The sequence below is a fragment of the Bison bison genome, unplaced genomic scaffold, assembly GCF_000754665.1.
Source record: "Bison bison bison isolate TAMUID 2011002044 unplaced genomic scaffold, Bison_UMD1.0 scf7180017864134, whole genome shotgun sequence".
Classification (NCBI taxonomy): domain Eukaryota; kingdom Metazoa; phylum Chordata; class Mammalia; order Artiodactyla; family Bovidae; genus Bison; species Bison bison.
The window spans coordinates 6,411,252-6,422,764 of NW_011494706.1; the positions used below are offsets into that span (position 1 = coordinate 6,411,252).

General features: G+C 41.3%; 1 protein-coding gene across 4 annotated transcripts in view; it reads left to right on the forward strand.

Annotated features, from left to right (window-relative positions):
* The window catches only part of HEPACAM2 (HEPACAM family member 2), a 54,376-nt gene that overhangs the window by 39,257 nt on the left and 3,606 nt on the right, over positions 1 to 11,513 (forward strand). For 2 of the 4 annotated variants that reach the window (XM_010839777.1, XM_010839778.1), the window contains 5 exons: positions 4,322 to 4,447; positions 4,538 to 4,562; positions 4,656 to 4,693; positions 6,304 to 6,377; positions 10,017 to 10,126. In XM_010839777.1, coding sequence (XP_010838079.1) covers positions 4,322 to 4,447; positions 4,538 to 4,562; positions 4,656 to 4,693; positions 6,304 to 6,377; positions 10,017 to 10,126 — 373 coding nt within the window. Of the gene's footprint in view, positions 1 to 4,321; positions 4,448 to 4,537; positions 4,563 to 4,655; positions 4,694 to 6,303; positions 6,378 to 10,016; positions 10,131 to 11,513 lie in introns of those variants that run through there. The other 2 variants (XM_010839779.1, XM_010839780.1) reach the window with 1 other exon arrangement.

Consider the following 11,513-nt stretch of genomic DNA (forward strand, 5'->3'; position numbering starts at 1 on the left):
ATATATGGCCAAAAAATATTTGAGTTCTTCCAGTATTCGAAAACTATTATCCAGTTTAACAAAGCAGTTATTCAAATTACCGTTAAATGAAGTTCCAACAAATGTCACCATTGTTTCAGGTTCATCTTCATAAATGTCAACCAACATTCATGGTGAAGTTACACTTGTTTATCTTTGATGTAAACTATTTCTTTGCTGAATTGGATAATAACCAAGCATTTATTTGAAATCTAATTGTTTCAAAATATGGTTGAAAATACACAAGTTCAGCAAAAATCAACAAAAACAAGCCATAAGAATCAGTTAGATATCTGGAATTAGCAATAAAGAGTATTGCATACTTTATTATTAATTCTAAATTAGGTCACACATCCTTCACATCAGTAAAATTTATAACTTTTTTTTTTTTTACATTTGAATCAGTTCTAGTGAGGTGGATGAAACTGGAGCCTATTATACAGAGTGAAGTAAGCCAGAAGGAAAAACATAAATACAGTATACTAACGCATATATACAGAATTTAGAAAGATGGTAACAATAACCCGGTGTACGAGACAGCAAGAGACACTGATGTATAGAACAGTCTTATGGACTCTGTGGGAGAGGGAGAGGGTGGGAAGATTTGGGAGAATGACATTGAAACATGTAAAATATCATGTAAGAAACGAGTTGCCAGTCCAGGTTCGATACACGATACTGGATGCTTGGGGCTAGTGCACTGGGACGACCCAGAGGGATGGTATGGGGAGGGAGGAGGGAGGAGGGTTCAGGATGGGGAACACATGTAAACCTGTGGCGGATTCATTTTGATATTTGACAAAACTAATACAATTATGTAAAGTTTAAAAATAAAATAAAATTTTAAAAAAACAGTAAAATTTATAACTTTTGTATGTGGATATGCACATACAGCTTTTTTGATACTCAGTTATTAGCTTACCACTGCATTGTTGTTCTTGTTGTTGTTCAGTCGCTCAGTCATGTCCAACTCTTTGCAACCCCATGGACTGCAACATCCAGGCTTCCCTGTCCTTCACCATCTCCTGGAGTTTGCTCAGACTTGCATCCATTGAGTCTGTGATGCCATCCAACCATCTCATTCTCTGTCGTCCCCTTCTCCTCCTGCCTTCAATCTTTCCCAGCATCAGGGTCTTTTCAAATGAGGTGGCCAAAGTATTGGAGCTTCAGCTTCAGCATCAGTCCTTCCAGTGAATATTCAGGATTGATTTCCTTTAGAATGGACTGATTTGATCTCCTTGCAGTCCAAGGGACTCTCAAGAGTCTTCTCCATACCATTGCATATAGTGTCCTATTTGCGTAAACTTCATGTAAAACCTCTTGGCTGCCTCAAATCATATAATATCCAAGCAACAAGAGAACTTAAAGGCCAGTCACTCCAGCCTCCTCATTTTACTGCTGTGAAAATCCAGGCCCTTAGAAGTAAGCAGCGCATTCAGCACTGCCCAGCTCTTTAGAGAAAACAAACCTGTGAAGTAGGAGCACGGTATCTGAAGAAAGGCCTAGACCTCAAGCAGTGATCACCCAAAGGCTACAACAGTTACCAACTAAAAGGCCAGCATTCTAACAGTGAGAGAATGTAACTTTTTCTACAAATTATTAACCGAGAGAAAAGGAAGAAAAATTTCTAATAAGTTTTGTGATGTTTTGGTCTAGATCAAAACCAATAAGTTGCAATTCTAGTTCATTTTATACTACCTTGATTTTATTTCTTCTACCCAAAGTTGAAAAAAGTTTAATTTACAACCTGTATAAAGGCAGTAAATATTACATAGCTATTGTAATGCCATAAAAATAACATTTTGAGGACTTCTCTGGTGGTCCCGTGGTTAGGAATCCACCTGCCGACGCAGGAGACACAGGTTTGATCCCTGGTGTGGGAATAACCCACATGCCGCCGCGCAGCTAAGCCCACAGACCACAACCACTGCAGCCTGCGCACTCCAGAGTCCGTGTGCCACAGCTACTGAGCCCATGTGCCACAGCTACTGAAGCCCTGCACCGTCGAGCCCACGCTCCGCAACCAGAGAAGCCACTGCAAGGAGAAGCCCGCGCACCGCAACTGGAGCGCAGCCTCCACTCACTGCAACGAGAGAAAGCCTCACACAGCAACAAAGACCCAACACAGCCTAAACAAATAAACAGATTTTTTAAAACATGTAAAGAAAAAAAAGGAACATTTTAAGAACACAGTTCTCTGAATACCTACCAGAAACATATAAACAAACCATCTAAAATAGTAAAGATTTTGGTGATGAAAAGCAACTTGCTTAAACTCTTAAGGACTTAAAGGGAATATCAGTTCAATTCAGTTGCTCAGTTGTGTCTGACTCTTTGTGATCTCATGAACTGCAGCATGCCAGGCCTCCCTGTCCATCACCAACTCCTGGAGTTCACCCAAACCCATATCCATTGAGTTGGTGATGCCATCCAGCCATCTCATCCTCTGTCATCCTCTTCTCCTCCTGACCTCAATCTTTCCCAGCATCACGGTCTTTTCCAATGAGTCAACTCTTCGCATCAGGTGGCCAAAGTACTGGAGTTTCAGCTTCAGCATCAGTCCTTCCAATGAACACCCAGGACTGATCTCCTTTAGGATGGACTTGTTGGATCTCCTTGCAGTCCAAGGGACTCTCAAGAGTCTTCTCCAACAAGAGCAATTCAAGGAGATATGATTCCCCTGACTTTTTAACTGGAGTTTAACATACATGATATATACTACATTATAACAAGATTCAGGGAAGATTAAAAAGTGCAAGTGATGTAGGTAGAAAAGCTGAGAGTATATATAGGTCCACAGTGAAAGAAGGGAAAGATTAAGTGTTCATCCTTATCTTGGCTGCTGGAGGCCTCAGCCAAGTCTTTGTGGTAGAAGTCGACAGGATGCAGGCTGGATATTTATTGCAGAGTTGAGTCTCCACCGTGTTCTTCACCACACCCAGATACTCCAAGCTGTTCTCCACCATGGCAGAAGGGAAGTGACATCCCATGGCTGTCACCCCCACATTCAACTGGACTGAGATGGGCAGCTACCACCATTCAAGTCCACATCAATACCTGATTCACATGTAATATGGAAGACATCTGTTACTTGCTTTTGTTGAAGGTCACAACAATTTCCACTTCATAGATTAACTCTCTGACTAAGCATGTTGTAGTCTGAAACTAGTGTCAACTTTGCCATACTTAGTAAATTTTGTCAAAACAGCATCAAAATGAAGCACAGAGTGTCAAGTCTGGGGTCTCATCTGGACTCTGCCACTTACTTCCTGAGTGACCCCAGGGAAGCCTCGGATTCTCCATCTCTAAGAGGGCATAATACTAATAATGTGCTGTGCTGTGCTTAGTCACTCAGTCGTGTCCAATTCTTTGCGACCCCATGGTCTGTAGCCCGCCAGGCTCCTCTGTCCATGGGGATTCTCCAGGCAAGAATACTGGAATGGGTTTCCATGCCCTCCCCCAGGGGATCTTCCCAACCCAGGGATGGAACCCAGGTCTGCATTGCAAACCCGGGTCTGCCTGCATTGCAGGCAGATTCTTTACCCTCTGAGGCCTCCCTAATAGCATTGTTGTGACATCCAGGGGTTAATATGTATCGTGAACTCTTAGAATGGAGCCTGATGTATTGTAAGCACTCAACAGGTGTTAGCTATTAGCACTTATATTTTATATAGGAATATTAACAAAAGGAATGACTTGCAAACCAAAGTAAATTGTAGTCGAAAGTGGGACTTAAAATATTCTATTGACAATCACACATATTTTATTTTAGAGATTAAAATCTCTTTATTGGTCAAAAATTAGTAATGATTTAAACTTAACACCTCTCCTCTTGCTTCATTACTTCATTGCTCACCACCACTCTAGAAAATCCACATACATGAACGGTGTTAAAAAGAGTGAGATGGGAAGAGAGAGAGAGAGCAGCCTAGCATCTGGGGATGTTCATACAATGAGCTCAAACAGATTCAACTTACATGCTAGCAAACACTATTGAAAAATATGACATGAGCTATTTTCTACATCTAGTATAACACAAGGGTATTATCCTGAACAGCTCACCACATTTCCAATCATAAATATCCTTAGAAAGTTTAGTGTGTATTCTCAAATAAATGTATTCCTTCTGTTAGGTCTTGCTCAGACTCTGTATGTGTGTATATATGTGTGTGTGAGTGTGTAGTGTAATATATATACATTTGCAATACTGTTTCATTTAGAATAAAGCATAAAGCCAAGCTATATAATAATTTATTATTGATCTTTAATAAAAATATTAAAATATACTTGTCTTTTTATTTAGGAATAGAGAAGCTTGCACAGAAAGGGAAATCATTGTCCCCTTTAGCAAGTATAACTGGAATATCACTCTTTTTGATTATATCCATGTGTCTTCTTTTCTTATGGAAAAAATTTCAACCCTACAAAGGTAGGTTAAATTTTTAAATATATATATATGAATGGTTTATATGTATACTAAAAAGTATCTTACTGTGTTTTTTTCTTTCTTGGTTTTTAGTTATAAAACAAAAGCTAGAAGGCAGGTAATGCATATGTTTCTATGAAAATAATTTTTCTCTTGAATGCTTTCTCCTCAATGATTAAGACTGACAGAAACACCAATTTGTCTTTTTCAGGCCAGAAACAGAATACAGGAAAGCACGAACATTTTCAGGTAATGGCCAGGCTGAGAGGGGCTGTGTATTATCATTATTAATATATATTGTTAATATTAACTATTCTATAAAATGTACTATTGAGATAACAGAATTCATCCCCTCCTAGGGTGACTGCCCTCACTTCACGAAGTGCTATCCCTTGTATTAGTTTTCTGTAGGTCACATAGATTTGTAAGATAAGCCCCAAAAGACACTTTCAACACCATTTTACAGGCAAGAGAACTCAGGCTCAGAGAGACTACCGTTCGCCCACCATCATTGACCCATATTCCATTGATCCTCTTACAACTTTGGAACTGCCCAAGTGTTCTCTCACTGTGTCAGTTTGTAAAGCAGACACAGTGCTGGCAGCTCCTGTCCAGGGAGAAGAGGAAAGGGAGGTCCCCCGGGTTGCAGCTTCTCCGACCCTAGGGGTGCCCCTCACTGCCATCCCTTCTGACTCCCGCCTGAGTTGTTATGTTAACAGTGGGGTTTTTGCTCAGGCCTTAGAGTCAAAGGAGCTGGATTTCTGTCCCCATATGTGCCTCTTCTCCCCAATGTCGCCTTGGGAAAATTATTTTTCCTGACCTCAACTCATCTCTACAATAGAGCTCATAACGCCCTCTCAGGATTGCTCTGAGAATTAAATCCAGTGTAGTAAGTGCCTAATACAATGCCTGGATTCTTAGTAAACATGGGTCTTCTTCCCCGTATCTAGTCCTTTCTCACAAATAATAAAGTGTCGGAGTTCTGAAAGCTCCCAGAGACTATCTGGAAGAGCCACCCTACATTGTACAGATGATAGTTTAGGTGATACTGGACTTGTGTATTCTATTGTATGCATAGGCAGCCATGAAGTGAAGTGAAAGTTGCTCAGTCACGTTCAACTCTTTGTGACCCTACGGTCTATACAGTCCATGGCATTCTCCAGGCCAGAATACTGGAGTGGGTAGCCTTTCTCTTCTCCAGGGGATCTTCCCAACCCAGGGATCGAACCCAGGTCTCTCACATTGCAGGTGGATTCTTTACCAGCTGAGCCACAAGGGAAGCTCTTAGTCGCTTATTTTTTTATTATTAGTCCTGGTGGACTCTGTTAGATCTACCAGGATACAGCAATATTATGGGTGGATTAAGAGCTGCTGTGATCGACAGATTGAGGCCTTGGTGGCTATAAGTCTCAGGTAACTGAAAGTTACAAAGGGCAAGGCTGCCCACATGTGTTTATTTGAATATATATGATACACCACTGTTCCTACATCAGACTTTAAGAATAATTGTCCCAATTCAGTTTCAGTTCTGAGCTTCAAAAGGAGTGATTTCCAGTACTACTTGGTGGCAGCATGACTATAGAGGATTGTTGTTGTTGTTCAGTCACTCAGTCGTGTCCAGCTCTTTGTAACCCCATGGACTGCAGCAAGCCAGGCTTCCCTGTCCTTCACTCTCTCCCAGAGTTTGCTCAACTTCATGTCCATTGAGTCAATGGGAAATGTTAAATTGGTTTTATACACATACCACTTGAAGCAAACCATAAAGATCACTTTATAAAGGTTTCTTTAAAAAAAAAAAAAGTATAACGATCACAGTTCAAGGCATTTGGTTTGTAAGGAGTATTTGTTTTCCATTTCAGGCCACGAGGATGCGCTGGATGACTTTGGAATATACGAATTTGTTGCTTTTCCAGATGCTTCTGGTGTTGCCAGGGTTGGTTTTCTAGAGGCTGCTTATCCTAGCAGTAGCATTCTGCTTCAGCAGAGGTGTAAGCAGCCTTCCTTTGAACATGGGGGCGCTGCAGTCCAATGGCTGCGCTACCCTCAGCCGTATTGACTCACTCTATAAGGAATGACGGTGCCGGATCTGGGGAGCTAAAGTGTCTTTCTAAGCCTCTATCAAAAAGGCTAACACAAATAAGGAAATTACACGAATTCATAAGCATTCTTTACCTGGTAAGCTCAGTGGAGAGAGAATTAGCTCGGTTGAAGGTCAAAAGAATTGAATAAAAGAGGGACAGAGAGACCCTGGTTTAAATCATTCTGCATCACTTTGATAAGTGGACTGTCTCTTCACTGACTCTCTCTGTCATTTAGTTTCCCCTTTAATTCCCCCTCATATCTCCTGAGGACATTGCAGAGACAATTGATTATACAGGTACTTTATGTTCTTCAGAAGAAAGGTAGTGTAGAAACCCAAAATATGCAGGTACATATTTTTATTTTTTTCTGAAGGTGCAAGAGAACTTTTATACAGTTGAAGCTTTTTTTTTCAGTCTGCACAGACAAGGTCTTTGAAGCAATCAATTTTGTTTAAGAGACAAATAGAATGTTTCTCTGAGCTAATCGGCTCATTAACATTTTTATAGATTTATATACAATTGATCTTCCCTGTTTCCTTATTCCCCTGTGATAGTTCACCTAAGAAAGGGGCCCCTGAAATGAACTACTTGCCTCTTGGGCATTTTCATTTCCATTTTTAAAAACTATTTGCCATTTGGGATTGGTTGTCTCACTTGTTCAGAGAATTCTAAGGTTCTGAGGTTCATCCAGCAAGTTACCTGGCCACAGGCTTTATTTCTCAAATGCCAGTGAGTAATGGCAGGGGAATGATGGAATTTCATCCTCTTGTGGGTGAGTCATAGCACCAGCATCCACGTCATCACTGGTAAAGGGCAAAACGGCATTGCAAAGTCTGCGTGTCCTGTTCCATTTCAGGCAGGATAGGCTCACCATTCACTTCTACAACCAAAAAGACAAAAATAAATAATTTGGTGGATCAGTTATTTCAGAGACAGCTCCTCATCATGACAGCAAGCACCCCTCTCAGGCATGTCTTTTAAATGGAGAAGCAGGAAACTGAAGCCTGATAAGACCAGGAAATGAATTTTGAAGTTATATTTTATTCCTAGGGATGCATTGGAAAGGGGTGAGTTCTATGTAAGAAACTTTAAATTTATTCTTGCAATTAACCACTACTCAGTTTTAAGATTGTATTGAGAGGATCTCTACTCAAAATGCTACAGTTCTAAAGAACCTAAGGCCAAGAAATGAATGCTTGATTACATACGAGAAAAGTGAAAGTGTTAGCCACCTAAGCATGTCCAACTCTTTGTGACCCCATGGACTGTAGCCCACCAGGCTCCTCTGTCCATGGGATTCTCCAGGCAGGAATACTGGAGTGGGTAGCCATTCCCTTCTCCAGGGGATGTTCCCAACTCAGGGATCAAACCCAGGTCTCCGGCATTGCAAGCAGATTTTTTACCATCTGAGCCACCGGGGAATCTGTCGTAAGTGGAATAACTCGATTTGGAACCATACCCATCTTCAGAGATGAAAACTCCTGAGGAATCAGCTGGAGGCTTTCACTGGCAGTTCCAGGTGCTTTGGGAAGAAGTGAGAAACCAACACGAACAACCCAAGAAGGAGGGGGAAAAGGATCCATGTTAGAAGCAGCCAGAATCGTGTGAAGATTAGCAGCTGAGTGCAATGGCTTTGAGAAACGAATAATAATAACATTACCAAGATCTCAAAACTGAAGTTAAGAAGGGGAATGAATTACTAACTTTATGAGTTTTCAAAAATCAGAATCCATCTTTTAGTTTCTCATGATACATGAAATGATGAATACTCCTTCTCTGTCTATTTGCTATACCTTTCATTGTCCATTTAGCACTTCTTTTGGGGAGTTGTACAGAAAGCAATGGCATGGAATGAACAAATTTATTACTTGCTAACAGCTCTAGTATTAGGTTAGGTAAGTAAGTTAGTCATTTTCTATATAGATTGCTTTTTAAAAATTTTTTTAAAGACTTTTTTTTTTGATGTGGACCATTTTTAAAGTGTTTATTGAATTTGTTACAATATTGCTTCTGTTTTACATTTTGGATTTTTGGCCAGGAGGCATGTGTGATCTTAGCCCCTCACCAGGAATAGAACCTGCACTCACTGTATTGGTAGGCAAAGTCTTAACCGCCCAACAGCAGAGAGTCCTGTAGATTGCTTTTCTCATAGCCCCTGAAAACCCCTATACCAAAGAAAATCAAGAGTTGATCTTAAGTCCAGACTCTGAACCAAAGTTCCCTAGACACAAAATTGATGGTATGAATCGAATCACATAGCCTAGGACTGTTGTGAAAGCTGTAACAAGTAGAATGGAAATAGGAAGTTTCCAGAAAAACCTGAAGCTAAGACGTTCCAAAGTGATCTGGCAAGTCAAATGGGGATGAAATAAAGGACTCTTCAGATCATCTGTATAGTGCAGAGTCCTCTACAGGTAGGACTATATAAATACAAAGGACTGAAAGCGACCACAAGTACAATGAACATAGGGTGAGTTGGGACGAGGAGGGGAGCCAGACTTTAGCTAAGGACTAAGAAAGCAGTATTTATAAGAATAACAGCATCAAATATAAGAAACAGGAGTTAATGAAACAAAAATGCCACTTGCAATAATAAAATGCATGTTGATCTTAACCAAGCATATGCTACTATACTTTCCACATTCATCCAAGCCTTTATTTTTTTTAAATTAACAAGCTTTTATAGTATGTTTTATTTTATTGAATAAAAGCATCTAGTATTCCATTTTATGTCTTTACTTTTAAAGCCCATTACTGCATTCAAACCAAACCATCTTCCCTTGTATGTTCTGTATTTCTTGGTACTGTCTTTGCTAACTTGCCACATGATAAGGGCTTCCGGCTATTCATTATTCTTTTTCCTAAACCACCTTTGCTCACATGATTTTCAATTAGTATCAAAAAGCTAAGACTGAGGTATAATATAAAGGATAGTGATATATGCTTTTTAATTCTAAGCTATCCTGATATCTTCTCTTTTGCTGTTTTCTTTTCTTTCTATTACACTTCCTTTACAGTACTGCCAGCTTTTTGCTTAAATGGAGGGAAAAAGTGATAGTTTGCCCAGCTATTCCTCTTTTGTGCCACTGCACAAACTACCATAGGGTAAGTGCAAGGAACTTTAGCAAGGAGGAAACAGATATTGAAGGAAAGTTGTTATTCTTTAGTCGCTAAGCCGTATCTGACTCTTTTGCCACCCCATGGACTGTAGCCCATCAGGCTTCTCTGTTTATGGGTTTTCCCAGACAAGAATACTGGAATGCATTGCCATGCCCTCCTCCAGGGGATCTTCCCTACCCAGGGACCAAACTCACATCTTCTGCATTGGCAGGTGGATTCTTTAGCACTGAGCCACCGGCAAGGCCATGAAGGGAAGTTAAACAGTTCCAATTCTCTCATCATCACCTCTTCCAGTTGTTTTCAGCCGTGTAGCATAGTGGAAATTCCATTTGCTAGTCTGCCAATTTTTTTAATGTGCCCTATTTTTCTAGATGCCAGCGAGATCTGTTCCAGCCTCTGATGGTGTACCAGGGCAAGATTTGCACAGCACAATTTATGAAGTTATTCAGCACATCCCTGCCCAACAGCAAGATCATCCAGAGTAAGTACGAACTTGCTTTTGATGATGCTACATTGAGAGGGCTCAGGATTCAGCCCCTGCTGTCCCCAGAGTTTACTGAAAGGTTCAGAAGAAAAAATACATTAAAAACAGAAATTATGGCTCCCGTACATGTGGACACACTGTCCCACCTGAAAATAGCTCTAAGAAATAAAACAGGCAAACGTACAAGTATCTTCTGGGGCCAAGTACTTGGGCCAGTGGACCAGACCCAGAGCTCTAGAATCTAACATTTCCCCAAATGAATCCACTTCTGGAGAAGAAAGAGGTCGTTAGGCCAGTTCTCAAGCCATCTTGGTTATCTTGCTGATTTTCCAGTGGCTGTAGGGTTTTTAGAAGAGGAAATGGCAACCCACTCCAGTATTCTTGCCTGAATAATCCCATGGACAGAGAATTGCAGGCTACATACAGTCCATGGGGGCCGCAGAGAGTCAGACACGACTTCAGCGACTAAGCACACACGTAGTGGTTTTAGAGGCAGTATCACTACAAAGGGTGTGTTCATGTTCAGTCGCTCAGCCGTGTCCGACTCTGCGACTCCGTGGACTGTAGCCCACCAGGCTCCTCTGTCCATGGAATTTTCCAGGCAAGAATACTGGAGTGGGGTACCATTTCACCCTCCAGGGGATCTTCCTGACCCAGGGATCAAACCCATGTCTCTTGCATCTCCTACATTGTCAGGCGGATCACTACAAATAGGACCAGGGGAAAAAAAAAAAAAAACCTGCAAAATGTGCCCAACACTGTCCCCATCAAATGCCCACCTCTCACAGATTCAAAGCAGTCTACTCTCAAGTGAACGGAACCACATGTGAAGGACTGGGCTCACTCCAAGAAAAGCCCGGAAACTGCTCATCCAGTTAACCTGGGGGCTGGCACCAGGCAGTCACCTTCCCTTCCCATAGGTGGAAAAACTAATGCCAACAGCCTTTTGGAATAATGAAATGAACTTCCTTTTTTTGAGGGCTGTAACTGCCTTCAGGCATAACTGCCACGAATCATCGTCCATCATTTCTTTATTTGTCATTTATTGACTTTGAAAAGAACATCAATAACCATACACAGGAACTTCCCCTTTGGCAAAAGAAAACAGTTCTAGCAAAGTAATTCGTGCACACCTCTGGGTAAATACCAAAAATAGCAGCCAGCAGTGGATGACCCCACTCCAGTACTCTTGCCTGGAAAATCCCATGGACAGAGGAGCCTGGTGAGCTGCAGACCATGGGGTCGCTAAGAGTCGGACACAACTGAGTGACTTCACTTTCACTCTTCAGTTTCATGCATTGGAGAAGGAAATGGCAACCCACTCCAGTGTTCTTGCCTGGAGAATCCCAGGGACGGGGGAGCCTGGCAGGCTGCTGTCTATGGT